This window comes from Poecile atricapillus, chromosome Z (assembly GCF_030490865.1).
Source record: "Poecile atricapillus isolate bPoeAtr1 chromosome Z, bPoeAtr1.hap1, whole genome shotgun sequence".
In the NCBI taxonomy this organism is placed as follows: Eukaryota; Metazoa; Chordata; class Aves; order Passeriformes; family Paridae; genus Poecile; species Poecile atricapillus.
Window position 1 is genome coordinate 26,496,065 of NC_081289.1, and position 19,342 is coordinate 26,515,406.

At 42.9% G+C, this 19,342-nt stretch overlaps 1 protein-coding gene across 1 annotated transcript in view; it reads left to right on the plus strand.

Annotated features, from left to right (window-relative positions):
- LOC131593141 (voltage-dependent T-type calcium channel subunit alpha-1I-like) overlaps positions 1 to 19,342 on the plus strand; it is a 148,582-nt gene that overhangs the window by 59,495 nt on the left and 69,745 nt on the right. Inside the window, exons 2-3 of the mRNA XM_058865400.1 lie at positions 5,919 to 6,030; positions 7,033 to 7,166. Of these exons, the coding sequence (XP_058721383.1) occupies positions 5,919 to 6,030; positions 7,033 to 7,166 (246 nt within the window). The remainder of the gene's footprint in view (positions 1 to 5,918; positions 6,031 to 7,032; positions 7,167 to 19,342) is intronic.

Here is a 19,342-nt window from a genome sequence, read left to right on the forward strand (position 1 = left end):
AAGACCTTAGCAATGCTTATGTCAGGTGCCTGAAGTTCAGGTGCTCCTCTTTCATGAGAAGAGCGTGGCGTGATGAAAGCAAACATGCAAGATTGCACGACATGGGAACACCTAGAGAGTGTTGACCTTGACCGCTTGCAAAAAAGCTTTATAAATTGCCCTTGTGGACTGGCAACCATGAAATCTTGACACTGCAATGCTGGGTGCTGGCATTTGATTTCCAAAAGAAGCTCAGAACTCAAAACCAGAGTGTTGAATGTCAGGTCAAAAAAAAAAGCCAACCTTTTTTTTCTGTTTTGTTAAAATTTTTCTTTGCACTGAAGGAGACATAGAGGAAATGCTTCAGTCTTTCCAAAGTAGGATTTTTTAAGTTTCTTGTTTTCAAAAATGTTTTGGTTGTTTTGATCTATTTGAACACAAACACATTTTGAGAGGTATTTTCCTCCATGTGAACACAGTGTCACATTCAACAACTTCTAGTGAGTTGGCTCAGCAGACTGAGGCTGAAGAGAAAGAACCCTGTTGATTCTGCCAGCTTGTTTTGTAGGAAAAGACAAAACTCCCATGTATCAACACGGAAGGAAAAAAAACCACAAAAGCTGAGTGGTAAGAAAAAGCAGGAGAGGGCAAACAGTGAAACTTGCCTGTGGAAACATTTTCAAAAGACAACAGAAATGAGGTAGAAAAAATTAACGTTTCTCTCCTTGGGGCTGTTGCTTTCTCTGACCTTTACAACAAATCCCTCCTTCCATTTTAAAAGGAATATTAACTGTCCTGCTTCAAGTACAGCATCCTACTGGCTTCTTGCAGGACAGTCACAAAGCAGGGGAGGAAAGTAGGGAAGGGACACAGCTCTGTCCTTAGCTTGTTTCAAAAGGAGGGAAGTGTAATCACTGCAGACTGGAATGACAGGGTGAAGCCATTTAGCTGGTGGGAAGGATGGTGGGATGAGTGGTAGGTGGGGAGGAGCCCAAAGGGGAAGCAGAGAGGAGTGAGTACACATGCAGATGTGATGCAGAGTGTCTTCAGGTGAGCCTGCCTGGCAGCAGCACAGAGGTGGGAGGCCACAAAGAGTTGTATGAAGGGTGGCTGGTTTTGGGATGCATTGCATGCGGGCTCTGTGTTTTCACTTTAGCCCCTGAGCTGTTCTTTCCATTTGGGGCAGGAACACGTTCTGCCATGACCAGCTGTACCACAGGGCTGTCAGGCTCTCCCCCCTTGCTGCTTTGTGGTCAGGCATTTCTCTGCATGTTTAACAGGTCTGATATATTCAAGACTTTAACTGACACAAGGCATACCCGAGGTGTAGTTTGGAAATAGCAGCAGGAAACAGTGAGGGATTGTCATGTTTATAAAGCTTATATATTTTCTGTGCTGTTAGGAGTGCCAGCCTCTGGGGAACTACTTGTGCCTCTGCAGCTGATGATGGAGGAAGAGGAGAGGGGACCTAAAAACACTGTTTTATTTTGTTCTGTTGTGGTTTTGTCAGTGATAGAAAACAGAGATTAAGGTCAATCCCAAGAACCTTAAGTGGTACTCAGCTTTTTAGGTGCAAGGTATTTACAGATCCAGCACAACAGACATTCCTTCTGCTATTTGTCATTCAGAAATTGAGCCCAAAAGCTTTGCCTGTCTCCCATCACCTGTTTCTAACATCATCTTCCATTATGCACAGTTGTGTTATCAAGCATTTACACAAAACATGTCCCAGAAACATCTGCCTATCTCCTTAACTATCCTGCAGCTTGTGGCTCTCAGTACATCCCAGATGGTTTGGGGTGAATGACGGGTCTCTCATGGTGTGTGATGCAAGTCCCTGTCAAACACATCCTCATCCCAGAGTTGCCCTGTCCGTAGGAAGATACCGTGGAGGGTCAATAGATGTCAAGTGGCTGTCTCTGGCCAGGCCCTGCTCGGAGTGCAGAAGGACAGGGTTGGCACCCAGCAGCAAAGAAAAGTCTTGCTGCCACAGGCAGGTACCATCTAAGCACCAGTAGAAGTTTTTTAGACAAAATATAGTTAATCTAGATATGGATCTTGATGTCTCCAGACAGTGCTGAAATGAACAGAACTTTTTTAAGGAGGAGAGACTTTACATGGGCAATGAGACCAGCCCATGGTTACTCCATGATCCTTGTGGATCCTCCCAACTGAGAATATTCTGTGATTAACCCAGGACATACTTCTCTTTTGCTGTATTTCTTTTTTCAACTGAGGGCCACGGTCCTTTTATCTGAAACAGTTTGAATCAACTGTGAACTGTCACAGTTAGTGGGGAAAAACCCCTCCCTTTAAGGGCAACTTATTACATAGTAGATTGCTGTGAATTTTCTGGTAGCTTCCTCTGAAGCACCTTGTGGTGGCCAAGGAGAGAAGCTGACCATGGGCAGAAATTGTGTGGATCTCCTTTTAGTTTTCCAAACCATTTGCAGGCCCCAAAACTCACTGGGAAAGACATTTGGAACGAGGTTGTGGGAAGGGAGAGAAGCAGTGAGGAAGGGCTGGAGTGGGGCGGGGAGAACATGTGCATGGGTTTGCTTGTAATTAGGAGATTTAAACTTTGAAAGAAGTTAATTAATAATGAAACTTCTGACTGAATGATGCAGATTATGAAGACTGGCTTTGTCAGCAGCTGCAATTAATTACAGGCTCAGGCACAGGGAAAAGGAGGGGGGTGAGGGATGTGGGAGAGGGGAGGCATCACCAAAAGGAAGATGATAAACCTGGCTGCAGGCAGTTGCTGTGGTGACAGAAGGCAGTAGCTGTGGTTGACAATGGTGACACATTGAAGGCAGATAGTCCTAATTACCCCCTCCACCGACCCAAGCAGGCAGCAACCCCTCCTGATTCAGGATAGGAGATGCTCTGGTTTTCTCCTTGCACTTTCTTCTGTTCTGCTGCAGGTTTGATGTGCTTTTTCAGCACTTCCAACTTCTCTGAAAGGAAAACCGTCGGGCAGTGGCTTTTTCTAATGTCACTGTAATAGCCTGGGAATGGCCAGCAGTTCTGTAATATTCTTGGGAAGCCTGGACAATGCTGGCAAACTTTGAGAGCTGACATCTAAAAAGCAGGGGAGAAGAAATCATCTGCAACTGGCCATAGCATTTTGAGCAGGAAGATGAGATTGCACTCTCTCTGGCCTAAGTTTCAAGGTTTTGTGAGGGCTTGCCATGGCTTGTCAGGTCTTGTGCTTCAGGGTCTCACCAGATGCTGACAGCACCCTGCCATGGCCTTGTGGGGGGCACTGCAAGGGCAGTGAGAGGAACATGGAAGCGTGCTGCCCTGGCATTGCTGCTGCCAAAGCACGTGTATAGAGATATAGATCTGTGTTAGGTAAAAACTCCTGACTTTCCTGAGTTTGGCTGTAGTCACAGCTCTGCCTACAGCTGTCTTGTGTCATGCTTTCTGGGGAAAAAAAAAAGCTAACTGACTTTTAAAACAATTTCTGCTTTTCATTTGCCATGCATTAATTTAATCCAGGGATGTTTGAAGCCCTGGGTTTTTTTTAATGTATCTTCTGACCCCCTTATGCCCAGGGAGAACGACTTTTGCAAGCATTGGCTCAGCCTGCTCTGGAACTGTTTTGGCCCCTTGAAGAATGTCATTCAGCACTGATCCTTCTACCAGGGCTTCACTGGTGCTGCCTTTCCAGTAACTGTCAAAGTGCCTGTTGCAAAATGGAAAGGCTGAGAGTGCTGGGCGTGATCAGCCTGGAGCAGAAATGGTTTAGGGAGCTCTTAGCCATGTGTATCGATACTTGGTAGGAGGAGTAAAGGACACAGACTGCTCAGTGATGCCCAGTGACAGGGCAAGAGGTAATGGTCACAGCCTGAAAAGTGGGATGTGTCCTATTAAAACTTAAGAACACACTTATCTTCTGTGTAAATAGTCAAATTCTGGAGGAGGTTGTCCAGGGAGGTCCTGGTGCCTCTGTACCTGAAGATGTTCAAACCCCAAGTGGATGCAGCCCTGAGCAATCTGCTGTAGCTGATGCTACTTTGAGCAGGGAAGGTGGACAAGAGGACCTCCAGAGACCCTACCAACATCAACCATTCTGTGGTTCTGCAACAGAGTGGTGACACAAACAGATTTTGAAGAGTCCAGAAAAGAACTGCAGTCTTATCTGAGAGCCCTGTGTGAGCTAATGGAAACCTCTCAAATGGCTTTCCTGGGCTTCAGATCTGATCATTAAAGAAATGTGCAAGAGAGAGGAAGGTGGGAAATTGAAGTTGTGTTGCATAGACCCTGAGTGAAAACAGTTTTCTTTTCCTTTTGGTGCATTCCTCTCAGAAAATGGCTCTGGTTTCAAAGCCTACATTGAGGGTGGGCTTTATGTGCATTACTTTGTAGAATACATGGGATTAACTTTGTGAGGGACAGCGATAACACATTCTTGAAATCACCTCAGAGCATAATCGGGAACAGTAGGACTAGTGCCCTGCTCTTGTCTGATTTTGCAACTGAAGGTAGCTCACCACAAACCAGGTGGGGGAGAAGAGAGAGAATTAATAATCTTCTAGATCAGATTGTGCAGTTTAGTCATAAATCACTGTCAGAGAATGAGCATGGAAGAGTTGCTCAGAACACACCACAGAAGCTGAGTGTCTTTCAGAAGTGATCAGAGATACAGGCCACACTTTTAGATTCAGTACTGAAAGGACTTAAAGTGGATGCGCTCAGTGGGTTGTATTTTAAGTAGATAATTTTGTGCCTCTTCTATTTAAAAAGAGATGAAATTATCAGACAGTGGAAACTGGGCAGATATGTTCTTGTGAGGTGTGTAAAATGCCCAAGAACGTTTATGCCAGAGGCTGGAGGTCTATTCACTCTACGTCACTGCTTTGAAATGGGAACACTGGAAAGTACTGCATAAATGTACCCACTTTTAGAGCTAAAATACTGTAAATGAGATCTTGGATAAGCATTTATCAGGCTTTGAAACTCCTTCAGGAGCAGAGGGATGGTGAGGGGGGACAGCTAGAGTGTGTAGAGTACAAAGGTCACACAAATACACCATTTTTATCCACTTCTCTAATACATAAATGAAGTGGCACTTGATGAAATTATAAGACAACAAATTAGTAATAAATAGGAGGGAACACTTTTGAATGTAAAGTATAATTAGCCAATGTAGCTCAGGGCTGCCAACTATTATCAAAGCAGATATTTTAACAAGATTATCAACAAAGAATTCAAATGAATAAGAAAAGCATCTGCAGGGTCATCAGTGTAGCTGAGAAAACAATTGTAAGGACTATCAATCCTCATGCTTTAGGGCATAAAAAGATCACCAGCTGGGGTCAGAAACACAATTTCTCCATTCTCATCGTTACTGAGTAACTTGGGCATGTTGTGGAGCTCTATACAGCGTGGGTCACTGCTGGAAGCATAGTAACAAGTTAGAGGGACCAGTGGCACTTCTTTACCCCCAAGTTTCTCTGAGAGGGGACAAAGGAGAGTTCTAGCCTCATCTCGTACCCCCTTCACAGAAGGGCAATTACCATGTAGAGATAAATCTGCCCATTTTGATTTAGATCCCTAGATACTGGAGATCTCTGATGCATTTAGGTAGAGGCCACTTTGGAAAGTCTCTTCTGTGTATTTGGAAGATTCAGTAAACCAATGAGGGAAGCAGACCAAAAGGAGAGGAGCGAGCATGTATTTGACTATGGCAGTGATTTGACTTGTGTAAGTATTTTAGGCCTTTTATGCTACCTCTGCTTTCCCTTTTACAAAAGAGTTTTGGCTTAATCAAGGAATGGAGTAGTGATAAACTGAGTGCAGAGAATGTGGGAATGTAATAAATCAGCCTACTTGCACCTCTTTCCCTTAATCTTCCTATTTTGTTACTTCAAGCTTAGAGCAAACTTATCTCAGCCATGATGCTTTTGCAGAAGTTTTCCTTAACTCTTTTCTACCTGGTTCGAGTGTGTCAGCATGATGGTGATTTTGCTAAACTGTGTTACCCTGGGAATGTACCAGCCATGTGAGGATATGGACTGCCTTTCTGACAGGTGTAAAATCTTGCAGGTAAGCAGATTTCCTTCTTGTTGTGATGGTGCTTCAGTCCAAGTCACAAATTTTCATGCGTGCTTTCCTCCAGCGTGTGGGCTATACCTTCCCAGAGAGGCTGGCAAGATTATCCCTGGCAGCGAGCTGTCCTGCTGTAAAATGGCAAGAGCTTGCTTTAAGGAGGGGAATGGGATGAGAGAATGAATGAACTTTACTTGTGACTGTGCAATACTGAACATTTGCTGATATTTCTGAACCTAGCACATAAGCAGGGGTTTCCTGACACAGACATCTACAAGACACACAGGTCAGGGTTAAGCCAGGGAGAAATAACTAAGGTTACACAATCCAGGCAGGAGAGAACAGCAGCCTCCAATGCATTTGGTAGTCTGGTGATGTGCAAGACTATTACCTATTCAACAGATACTGTGGCATTCAGGATGCCCAAAGGGAGAGGAAATAAAAAGAATGCTTAGAAGGGCCAAGAGTACATCCACACTGTAAACACACCAGCTGTGCTTGATGCTTCCCCAAAGAGAAGGTAACAACAAAGGGTGTCATGCACAGTGTGGTTGTGGCTAAGGCCTTCAGGTATCTGAAGCTTCCCTCTGTGATGGGTGTGTGCTGTCCAAGCTGTGTGGAAAGCTGCACTATGTCCTCAGCTGAGCCATTTGCAGCAATGTGATGAGGAGTTCCTCCTGGGGGATGTTGGAAAAACAGTGTTTTTCTGGCCAGGTTTAGATCTGCTGGTGCTGAAACAACACCACTTTTCAAGTCTATGTAAGGAGTCTTTGAGTCTGCATCAGTTACTTCACCTCTGGGTGAAACAACTATAAAAGTCTTCACTGAACTTGAGCAGCAAGAAACTGTGATGCCAGGGCTACATGAAGGAAACTTTTCTAGCCCTGCCTCTATCTCATTTTGACGAGTACTGAATTTAGTATTTTTCTCACATTCTGTGTTTTAAAGTCCAAGGCTGAGAATGCTTGTCAAATATGCTCTTGGGTTTCTGTTTGGCAGGTGTTTGATGATTTCATCTTCATCTTCTTTGCCATGGAAATGGTCTTGAAGATGGTGGCCCTGGGGATCTTTGGCAAGAAGTGTTACCTTGGAGATACCTGGAACCGCTTGGATTTCTTCATTGTCATGGCTGGGTAGGTTGATAATTTCTAGGTTTATTTATTCTGGGTTTACTAGAGTCTTGCAAGGAAAAGAAATGATGTAACTGAGGAGAAAGCTTCCCCTCTGGTGCAGCTGTCAAGCTGGAATTGGGCATGCTGGGGTTAGCAGCCAATGGAAGAAAGAGCAGACAAGGTAGCTTTAACTCCTCAGCTGATGTGCAGCCATCTGTCTAGCACAACCTGAATAGAGAGTGTTGATTTGTACCAGCTGAACAGCTTGCCCAGAAACATTTCTGGGTTTTTGTGTTTCTTAAATGTCTGGGTAGAAGAGGTGTATGATACCTTGTGAGGCTACCTAAAACAGAGGCTAGACAGTGTTAAAGGAATAAAGGAGGTATTTATTAAAAGGCCTTCAAAGGATACACCTTGGGCACTACAAGAGCCTGGCTGAGGCCACACCCAAGATGGCCTCCAAGTCACAAGTTTTCACACTTCTATAAGTTTTCTTCCATTTACATATTGGGGTTAATTGTCCAATTACAGCTTCAGGTTATGAAATCCCATCCTCCCAGATTGCTCTCCTCAATTCACTGTAGTTTGTACTTACTGGGCCTGAAGCTGGAACAGTGTCCTTGGTTCTCAGGCTGGAAAAGGATTGATTTGTCCAACTCCCCTGTGAAGAGAACTTGCTAGCACTTTATATGAAGTTCAGAGTTATATACCAGTGCAGAAGAGAATCTGCAAAGAAAGAAAGCTAAAACTTCAGGCATCATGTAACCTTTGCCAGAACTAAACTAAAGCTAGCATTTCTGTTTCCAGCAGCAGGGTTTCAAGGGTAGAAATGTAGGTTTTAGAAATGTAGGGGTTTTTTTATTCAGGGCTTTTTGTTTTTGTAATGCACCAACATTTCCTGCAGTACTACTGGGACAAGTTGACATTTGAGGGTTTTTTACAACAAAGTTGCTATGGTGAAGCTTTGATTTTCCCCTCTGCATGTATCAAGTGGAAAGTCTACCAGAATTTGCCTGTTTAATCACAACAGAAAGTCCATTTCTGATACCAGGGGGATGTGCTTTTTTCCCTGGAATACTAATTTTCAATTAGAACACTTTGTGGTACAATAAAAAAAAATAAATTCAGAAATAAATATGTTATATTGCTCATCTCACAGAAAAAAAGTGAACATCTTTTCAAAGAGAAGCCCTCAATTTTCCTTCTCTTTAGCCAGGAATTACCAGCTCCACTGTTGCCTGGGAGTGCATGTATTACTGACTGAGCTAGCAGTGAGTTTGAGCTCACTTTGCAGAGTTTTCCCCCGTGGTGTGGAGCAACACCATCTTTATATTTGCTTTTGACAGAGTTCTTCTACTGCAAGACTTGAAAGACATTCCCTCTGGAGGAGCAGATAATTGTTTGCTTCTGGGAGGAGCAGAGATTTTCAAACTCAGTGCAGCTGTAAAAATTTGAAAGCTGATTCTTGGCCAGGTTGTGCATGAAAGGAGGACAGGCAGATGAAAGCTGTAGGCTTTTCTAAATTAACAAAATATATGTGAGATGGGAAGACCTTTCTTGTAGCTGAGCCTGCTGTGATTAACATCTGATTTAAAATGGCCTGACATGAGGAGTGTCAGATAAAGTCCCTGAGACATAGTGCTGAGAAAAGCCAGATCATTACATGTTCTAGCCTGAGCTCCTGGTGGCAAAGTCGCTGGAGACTAGATGCAGGGAAAGCAAGACCCTAGCACAGCAGCCTTTGAGGGAGGAAGAGCTGGGTAGGTTTGAAAAGGGGACCTTGAAGTCCATGGTGCTCCTCTGTGTGGGTGACATGCTGCAGTATGCTGGGAGACTGCTCCAGGTGGGCACAGGAAAATCAGCGTATCAGGTAAAAAGGTTTGGGAATTGGGGGTCTTACTCTGCCTGGGGTCCTTGCAAGCGTGGTATGTGAGTGGTGGTATCTGAAGAGAAGGTGAAATCAGTGGGCAATACTAAATGAAAGAGGGAGAGCTCAAATACTTCATGCAGAAAACAAGTGAAATCCACACTGCCTAGAAGAGAAGGGAGCAAACTCCCTTACATATTTCCTTCTGTCACCATTGCTGGGAGGAATTTGAGGAGAGACAGAGTCTTTTGTGCATCTGATAGCAGTACCAGGGAAAAAAGCTCATATATGAACTTCTTTCAATGCCAAAGAGACTTCGAATCAACTTCTTAGATATCAAATAATCTGCATAGAGGGTTTTTTATTTCAGGTCCAAAACTAAAAGAAAATAGTTTCCTGATTTCTATTCAATTGTCCTCATGAGGTGTCAGAATGAAATGATAGTAATCTCATTAGAATATATGATCTCAAAGGACTTCTGCTAAAGAAAGATTTTTCCATTTAGTTATATAGAACTAATGACTATATAATGTATTTCGAGTTAAAAAAGCTTGTGGTTATTAATTCATTATTCTTTGAAATTCATTAAAATTGTCTGCACTGTTTAAATCAAATCCAAGGCTTTAACTTGTCCTTACATGCTGTAGGCTTTTGCTTAACCTCAGATGTAATCTCCAACCTTTATCCTTATTGATTCCACACCTGGATCACGACTTCAGCTTAACTGAAGCCGTGTTGTCCAGATGCTGCCTTAGCATTCTGACTTAGGGAGGACATCTAGATCTTGCACATTTTCTTCATGCCAGGGAGTTAGATCCTGATCAGAGGCTAATCAGTTTTCTCTGAGAACCTTCTCCTTTTCATCATTCTGGATTCTTGTTTCCTTTAAGGGAGGTCATAAACTTGGCTCCTAAGGAAACATCCCTGATGTTGGGGAGCAACGCCCAGCCTACAGCCCCATGCAGCTTCTCTCAGTTTCAAGAACATGGGCTATACTTCCCAGCCCTTTCTCCTCTCTTCTCCCTTTCCAAATAAACATCAGCAAGGCAGCAAAGGTTGCAAAGAGTAGACTGTAGCATGGAAAAGCAAGGTGCAGGCAGGGCCCATTCTGTGGCCTTCCTGAGCTGTCTCAGCTGAGCTGGTTCGCTGCATGACAGCATGTTTTATCAAAGAGCATAATGACTGTTTGCTGCTAAGGACCCAGACGGTGTTTTGGTTACATAAACCATGTATTCAGGCAATCATTTGTAGTTATTTCCTCACTTCCTTGGAAAGCCAGAAGCTGTAGTTTTAGTTAGCTGAATTCCCTCATGTGCCCTTGCCCTGCTTGCCCCTACAACCCAGCAGCTCAAGGAGGAAGACTCCATTGTCACTAAAAATATTCAGTTTCCATGGCAATAGGAGCTGACATCACCAGAATTTTCTCCCCTCTCAAACACTCCCTCCCCTAACCACCTTCAATGTGTTTTTTTTTTCTGAAAGGGTTAGGAATAAAACCAAAACAATATGAGTTATAACTTCATGCTTTCCCTCATTGTTCCCCTCAGAGCTCCAAAAATCAGATGAAGCAATTTGCTTTGAAGAGTGCCAATGCCCTTGTGTGCACAAACAACCAGGGCTGAAGATTCAGTTTGCCAATGCTCCCGTTCCCAACTACTTGCTGGTGACAGGAGGTTGCAAGTTCCCAGACGTTTCAAGCAGACTGTGCTCGTCACCACCAGCTGTCCTGGTGGGAGTCCCTCTTCCCTTCCACTTGTGATTAGGTCTTGTCTGTCGTCACTTGTTTCCCACAGTGATGGGTGTGTTTGGAGAGCTTGAACTGAGGCAACCTCACAGGGCAGCTTCCTTGAGTTGAGAGCCTATGACTGTTTGAAAGTTGAGATAATGAGAAAGCTAATCAGATTGGAAATGTCAGCCAGAGTCTATATCTGTGTGAATTTAGAGGAAGAGTCACTTGTTTCTGGGCTCATTCTCATCAACTTTTTAAGCTAGGCAGTTCTCTAGCAATACAGTAGTGAACAATTCCCCCTGCTCCCTCTATTCTATGAAACAGTTGCATCCACATGTGGTTGGAGATGATGCCACTGCCTCTCTAGAAAAGGAGATATCATCCCTTTATGTATCTGACCTGAGGGTCTCCCTGACCTTGGGGGTGTGAATTCCATGTAGGGAGTGGTTTTTCTGCTTCTCATGATCCAAGTGCTGAAATTTGTGGTGGGAATTCTGTCTGTCTTTGCCCTTTTCTGTGGCATCCTGGAACATGTTAGGTAAATTAAGGGGCAGAGGACTTCACTACATGGTGGAGGGGGCTGGGGGTGGGACGGGGTATCATTGTGATTACATGTGTGTCCCCAAAAATATTTCTCTAACTACTTGTTGCTTGAATTCCATTGACTGAGGAGAGGGTCTGTCTTTCACAGCGTGCTGTCTTTATCTCTCTCTATTATCACAGTGGAATTTGCCATGTAGATCTCAAACTGTGGTCAAATTCCATCCTGTCCTTATCTTTGCTGTGAGAAATGGAATTTTGGATATTTCAGCATTTTGAGATTTTCTTGCGGTGGTCTTAAACAGATTTTAGAAGTGGTGCATTTCAGAACAAGACATAGCATTCTGTCAGTGCTTCAGTCTGCTTCAGTGCCCTTGGTTATAATATTGTCTTACTATTCCTGTCTGAAATTTCCCGTTTCCTATAGCCAAGTATTGCAGTAGCCTGTCCGTTCAATCACAGCACCTCCCCATCAATTCATTCAGCTGCTTTCTTCATAGCCTCCAAGTTTGATTGGTTGGGTTTTTTTTCCCATCTCCTCTTCTGAAGAGAGAAACCCCCTTCCTATTAGTAGGAACAGTAAACTTTGTTCACAGATGCATGTTGGTTCCATTTTTTCACACTGGAATACATATTATTTGCGTTTCCAAAGCAGTTCATGCTGTTCTATCCCTGACTTGTCATCTTCATTTCTTTTCTGTTCTCCCAAAAATACGCCTCAACTGCAAAATCCATCAGTGACTTTTTAGTTTTCTGTCAGGTTGTGATAAATAAATAAAGAACAGAGTGGCAAGAATTGTGCATTACAGAAGTACATCTGCTCACAAATGAATTCCCATTTAGTGTTGCATATGAGGTTTATTACTTAGTTTTTCTCCAGCTAATGTATGTCACGATGATTACATATCATTCCAGCCATATCAACCTAATTACTTGTGTGAACCAGACTTGTAATCTCATAAGAGATTATAGCACATTAGTTTGATGATGTCTATTTTTCCTTAAACTTATATTGGGTATGGTTAATTTTCTTATTCACTTTTAATCCATAATCTATCCAAGGCTCATATTGACAATTTCATTACTGTACCGTCACCAGCATTAGTCCTGCCATTGAGATCACTGTGTACTGGCACAACATCAGAATTCCTTTGACCCTTGGATGCTTTCCCAGTCTTCTGAGCCTAATCAAAAATTATCGGTACTGGTTCAGATCTTTTCTGGCCATCTCTTTTGAAACTCTTGCATACAGATCGTCCAGGCTTGCTTATCTTAGAAAATCCCTATTTAGGCACAGCCTGAAATACTTGATCACAGCTGGAGCTGAAATTAGCTCATTATGATCAATGGTGCACATACATCATCTGACCTTCCCCAGAGGACTTTTTTTAAACTGATGTTTTCTGCCTTCTTTACACTGTTAGTGACAATTCTGTTTTCTCATTCCAAAACTTACATCGTTTGATGTGCTCTTTCAGTTCTCTTACAAATTTTCTGCAAGTCCATCTCTTAATTTATATTCATGGGTATCACCTTCCCCTCTCCTGCTATTACGTTGCTGCTTTTGCTTTCACTCATGCTTGTATTATCTTTTTCACCTGTTCACCTTTCTTGTGTCTCCTGAAGCTTCTTGGATACCTGATAAATATTCCTAAACACTTGACTGTACTCCACAGCCCATGAATTGAAGTCTGACTAGTTTGACACTTGGAGCTATTTAAAAGACATGTAGATGTGACTGGTGCTTAAGGACACTGTTTAGTGGACTTGGCTAGGTTGAGTTGGACTCAATGATCTTAAAGGAGTTTTCCAATGTAAATGATTTCAGAATTCTGTGCCTGTTTCTGTGTGGTTTCAAACTCATGAATATGGCCTCTCAAATCCACCAGATATATCTGGTACTTTTGATGACCTTACATGAGTTGGACATAGCACACACAATCAAGTTCTATAATATTTTTAAAATAATAACTTGTTAGACAACCTCTCTGTCTTACATTCTTGAATACAATTTTCTGTGATTTGTAGGGCTGAAAACTTCCAAGGAGATTTAGGTAACCCAAATGCATTGCTCAAATTTAGTTCCTAGTGGTGGGTTGGGAGAGTGCTTTTATCAAGAGAGCCGATCAGCCTGTATTCTGGTGTGATCTGGACATACCAGATCATAGATAATCAGGGTCAGAAAGGGCCCCCTGGGGTCTCCACTCCAATCTTGTTCAAAGGAGGGTCAACAGCAAACTCAAGTTAGAGTTTTCCAGTCAAATCGTGACAACCACCACAGATGTGAATGGCACTATCTCTCACCATCCCAGCCCTACTGCTGATGTGCCTCTGTAACTGGTCTGAACCTCCCTTTCCTCCCTGGTTTTGTGTTTGTTGTGTCTTGTTCTCCTGCCACGTGGCACTATGAAGATTCTGGCTTAATCTCACTGACTGCCTCATAGGTACCAAGGAACTGCTCTTGGGTCCCACCAAAATCAACTCCTCTCCAAGCTAAATAAGCCCACATCCTGCAGCCTCTCAGGATCAGGATGTCAGCTCACAGGACAAATGCTCCAACCCTGAGAACCTTGGTGACCCTCCACGGAACTTGCTTCAATTTATCAACACCTTCATTTATTGGAGGGCCAAAAGTTTTGCTTTCATGGTCTACCTGAGTGCAAAGTAAGGGGCATAATTCATCTACCTGCTGCAATCTGGCTGGTGCAGCTTGGGATGTCATTGTCCTTCCCTGCACTGACCTGTTCCCCAAGACAGGCAGCTCCTTTTCATCAGCACCACTGTCCATCAGTCCAGCCCAAATGCAGGACCTTTAATCCACATCTTGAATTTCATGTCAAGCTCTGTCAGCCCTTTTCTCTAGCCAGGAGGAATTCTCTATATGTTAATCTGTAAGTACTTGGTCACTGATTCTATAGTAGAAAATGCAGTTTTTGATAGAGTGTGTTACTCCTTCTCTCTTTCTGTCCACTAGAGCCTCCCTACTAGGTTGAAATCCTTGATTTTAATATTCCTTTCATGCAGATTTTCCCACCAGGCCTTCCTAATGCCACTTAGGCATTATCCTCATAAAATGAACAATTTTTATTCTCTTTAATCCTCAGGCCCCTGGCACTAGGTGTAGAGGCGGCACTATTTTTCTCCTCTTTACATCTTTTAGTGCCTTGATTAGTTTTGTTCTTGACATGGAGGTCCTGTAAGAATTAACTCTTTTCCTAGTTTTATCACTTTCCCCTTTTGTCTTTTATTTAATCTTCTGACTGGTTTTTCAGTTCTCTAAAACCTAATTTTTGTTCTAATTAAACAGTGGTTAATATTTCTGCACGAGATTAGCCCAGCTCTCTGCCAGTCTTATGCTCTATGTGGCTGGTCAAGGTTCATTATCAGGTTCCTCCATCACCTTTTTGCCAGAATGTGTCACTAAGGAGTTCAGTTGAATAGTTCTTGTCCAACTTCTTCAGAAAGTGACAGAAATACAAGTCTATAATATGTGGTATATCTATCATGGTAAGAAAAACAATTAGTTTCAAAACACATCATCATGGGTAAATACTGTCCTTGAAGTCTGAAAGCCTTCCTAAATTTGCTTTTTAGTTTCACCTATAGTATGGCAGAACAGCTCTCCTGGTATCTCTATTTCTTTTCCAAAACATTCTTTCCTTTCTGAGTAGTTATTCAGCCTTTGGAAAGGGTTTTGCACAGCTGAAGATCTCTTCTCAGGCAAGCCTGACAGCACCTTAAGCTGAGCAGAACACTTCTCACTTCCTGTGCCTTTTGGCTAGTTGCTTCTTCAGGAGTTCTTTATACATCTTTCACACTGGGAGTCTGGAAAGTATTTCTATTAACTGAGATATTACTTTTACATTTTCTTTCTTATAGTTATCTCCTGTCCTTGAGTTCTGTTCCCCATAATTCCCTAGATATGGCATCCTTTCCAAAAACTTGGAGTGATGATGCTTCCCAAATTCATCCATCCAAGCTCTTTTCAAACGTGTGCAGCATCACTATGAACACTAACTTTCTCCTAACATGGAAAGCCCTTATGGCCCCAAGTTCATCCCTCTAAATTTCAGCCTAGGAAATGGAACTGGCAGCTCTCTGAAGGATGTGAGGTACCAATCCCCCATCCTCAAATGCCCACCTGTTTCCAGGAAACAAATCCATCACTGCCTGGTGCCCTTCCACCCTGGGAAGATGCTTCTTAGCCTGAAACACAGCAACTGGCCTTAATCTCACAAGATGGGGGAAGTGTTGCCAATCTTCTGCTTTTTCTTTGCTTTTAATTAACTGCAGTCCTTCAGGGACCTGGCCAGAATTTGCATAGTTATGACTTTAAAATCTCAGATCATTAAATACTTATTAGCAGCAGGGTAAACAGCAGAATGCTCAGAAAATCCTAGTTAGCTAATGTTCGATGCCAAATAGAAATCTCTATAAAATTATGGCAAGTTAAAGAAAACTGTAATAAATATAGCAATTAGGTGTTTCAAGTAGTGATCAGAAAAAGATGGAAACCAGCAAGGAGCAGGCTAAATAGCATCTTAACCAAAGGTAGAAATAGCAGCAGCACAGCCCTCCCCTCAAACATGCACTGGCTTTTTCCTCCTTAATGATACTAATTATTTCATTTGCTTTCTCCCAGTAAAACTATCCCTAGATGTGCAACATATTGAAATGAAAGCAGTCATCAAAACGAAATGAATCACACCAGAGAAGAATCAAAACAAGGAGGCAGCGCTACCCTGCCTGTGTAACGTGTAGCTCTCAATTATTGCCTCTGATTTTTTTGCCTTCCTGAAAGCTAATTCCCTACCATGTGAATGTTAGGTTTCTTTGAAAAAATCAAAACACAAACCCGCAAAAAAGGTAAAACCAGCAGGCTTATAGGGCCAAAATGCAAACATTCTTTTTTATTTTCCTTTCCCCCCCCCCTCTAAGCAGTGAAATACAGAGCTCAGAGGTGAGGGCCCATCACTCGCATTCAGTCATCTGAGCTTGGCGAGTCCTTCTGGCTTTCTTATCACAGTGTGAAAACCTGCTTATGTCTTTTCGTATCATGTCTCTGAAACTATTAAGAAACTCTGACATTTTCTCTTAGTACACAGTTTGGAGAGAAATCTGAGTGTTTCAGGGTGTGAAATAATCACATTCCAGGCAGCAAGGGACCAGTCTCACAGGCTCTGGAAGCTTTCAGTGGCTTTTGCTTGCACAGCAATACAAAAAAAAAAAGGTAAAAAAATATTTTGTACTGGAGGGGGGAGAGTTGCAGGTTATTTTTTTAAGAATACAAAGCATCACAGCTCAGGCGCTGACTGTGCAATTAGTAATTGATCTATCGCTCCCTGAGGAAATGTCTTTTTACTAACAGAATTATAGACCCTTTATTATTATTATATTTTATAAATGGCGAAAAATTTTGCATTTCTTGTTTTACTAGCAAGGCTTTTTTTTTTTTTTTACTTCTATCTTTCAGTTTTTGTGTCAGCAGAGAGTTGTCTTTTTGCAGCATAATGAGCTCTAAATTTAAAAGAGATAAGCAGGACTACTTAGCTTAGTACACTGTGGTTTGCAGAGCAATTTGGAGGCCTACTGTGTTATTCCACTTTTTCTGTGGTAGATGTTGAAAGGATTTTGGATCATCTGTTTAGGATGCATGTTGAAGGCTGGCCCCAGAGGCACCTAACTGTGCAAATGCACAGTTTGTTCTTCAGGTATCTATATCTATATAGATAAATCTATCTACCCCAAGTGAGCTGATAGGAGGGTCAGTGCTGGGATTTGCCTGGCAGCCCCATGCCTCCTGCACCATGGTGCCCTATATAGCGAAAGATCAGGTCCAAATAATGAAAGAGTCTTTAACTTTTGCTGTAGCCTGCTGGACCTTTGGGGAAAGTAAGGATGTGGCTCCAGTTGTAGAGCAAAATGGTAGGCATGGGGCAGAAATCTTCAGAAAAATAGGTCCTGGCTGGGAGCCCTGCTGGGCTGGCAAGTAGCCTGTCTGCATCTGCTGGTTTGTGTGCACCCTGTGGCTGCAGACTCTGAGCAGAGGCAGCTGCCCTCTGCTCCTGCCCAGTGTCCAGTCAGGCCTCATCAAAATCTCCTGGCTCTGCTTCTCATATATCCTGATGGATTTACAAGAGGTTGGATTCATCTTCCAGCCTTAGCAGGGGAGGTGTCTTGAATGCCCATATGCCTCATGCTCTAGACCTTTATCTGTGTGCTCTTCCTCCTGCCTCATTGCTGTTACTCCAGTGCTGGTGGTCCCCACTATCCATGCAGTTGTGGACAGCAGGAAGGCAATAAGTGGATTTTAGTGTCTGCCTTCCCTTTCCACAGCACAGATTCAGCAAATGGAGTCTCTGGGGTAGCCTGGCCAGCGCTGTTTTCCATGTTCCCTGCCTGCTGCTACACCTCTGGCCACAGAGGACCAGGCCTGTGTGGATCTAGTGATGCATATGCCTTTTTTTTTACTTTCTGTTCCCCAGGATGGCTCAATAATGTCAGGGGGAGATATGGAACCATTGGAATACATTGTCCAGTCCAAATACCAGCTTTGCTTCTTCTTTGCATTGTAGCCACAGTCTTTGAGGCCAGAGCAGAAGCAGTGAGACCTTCTTCTTGTCCTGATGTGTACGGCTGAAGTGGAAGAATTTAGGGGTAAATCCACCACCCCACAAACTTCAGGTGGAAGATTTCAGTTCATATATCAGGGCTAGACATTTTGGTAAATGGCAAGATGTCAGCTCCAACTTTTGGCATAGATATCTGAATAAAATTTCTGTCAGGGAAAACTAATGGTCTTAGTTTTTCCCATGACTCCTGTGTTCTAGATCTTCAAAGTGGTAGAAATTCCAGTCTGCAAAATGTGATTGCCAGATCAAGGAGCTGAGGACAGAAAGGCATATTCCTGTACACAGACGACATTGATGAAATCCCATCTAGCCATGTATATGCTATGTATAGGTACATAGCAGTCTTTGAGCCCTGACATAGCTGAGAAGCTGAAGGAGCTCAGACCAGAGACCAGTCAAAGTCTTCTGCTCTGGTTACATCAGGTTCTCATAGATGTAGGGATCAAATAGAAGCCCACAGGCAGGAAAAGCTTCACTTCCCACAGAGACTCATAGCAAGTCTGAAACTACAGCTAGAAAGACCCAGCCATGAAGTTTTTGGCTTCAGTGCTAAACCTAAATTTATTTGACAAAAAAAAAATTATGAATTGATTAGATTGCAGTTAATTAGATTTCAATTGAAAACTTCTATCAGAGAAGGGGAATCAGGCAGCTTTTGAATTTAACAAAAACATATTGGCTTTGTGTCATAAGAAAAATACCGCCTCGGTATTTTTCATGAATGATTTTAGGATAGGTTTTAAATACCATTTCTTGACTGCTAATTTTCAGCAAATAGAAGTTCAGAAGCCAAGATTAGGAAAGTTAATAAGTATGTAATAAAGGTATAAGGAGATGTAAATACAAAGAAGTAAATGGTAATGTTTGAACTGTTTTAATAATGGATTTCATTGAAGGTAGCAAGGTAGCAGCTAGTCAGGCATTGCATATTATCTTGGGTCACACGTGCAGCAGATAAAAGTCTGAACTTTCTGGACTCCTTACATGGCTTTTGTATTGTCACTATGTCTATTTTAGATAGCCTTAGCTTTATTCCTCCATGCTGCTGGTCAGTCTGCTCTCCTGTGCCTGGCACAGAGCCGTGCTGGCCGTGCATTTCTGCTGTTGGCCAATGAGTCCTGCTGCTCCTCTCGAGTGCCAAGGCAGATCCAAGCCCACTCTCAAGCTCACAGGTGCAGAGGGCAAAATAAGTGCCAAGCTGTAGCTGATGAAGCTGTTCTGGTGCTGTCGAGGCCTCACGAGCATTGAAGGTTTCCATGGCCCCTTGTCCCTGTGTACTTGCTGTCTGCTCCAGTGCCATGACACGGGACAGAGGTATGTGAGACCAGGCACATTCTGGACAGGGTCAGCATGCTAACAAATTGCTCACTTGTTCCCTGCACTAGCTTGGTCTCATCCCTGTTTAAGTACAGGTCCTTTGTGTGTTCAG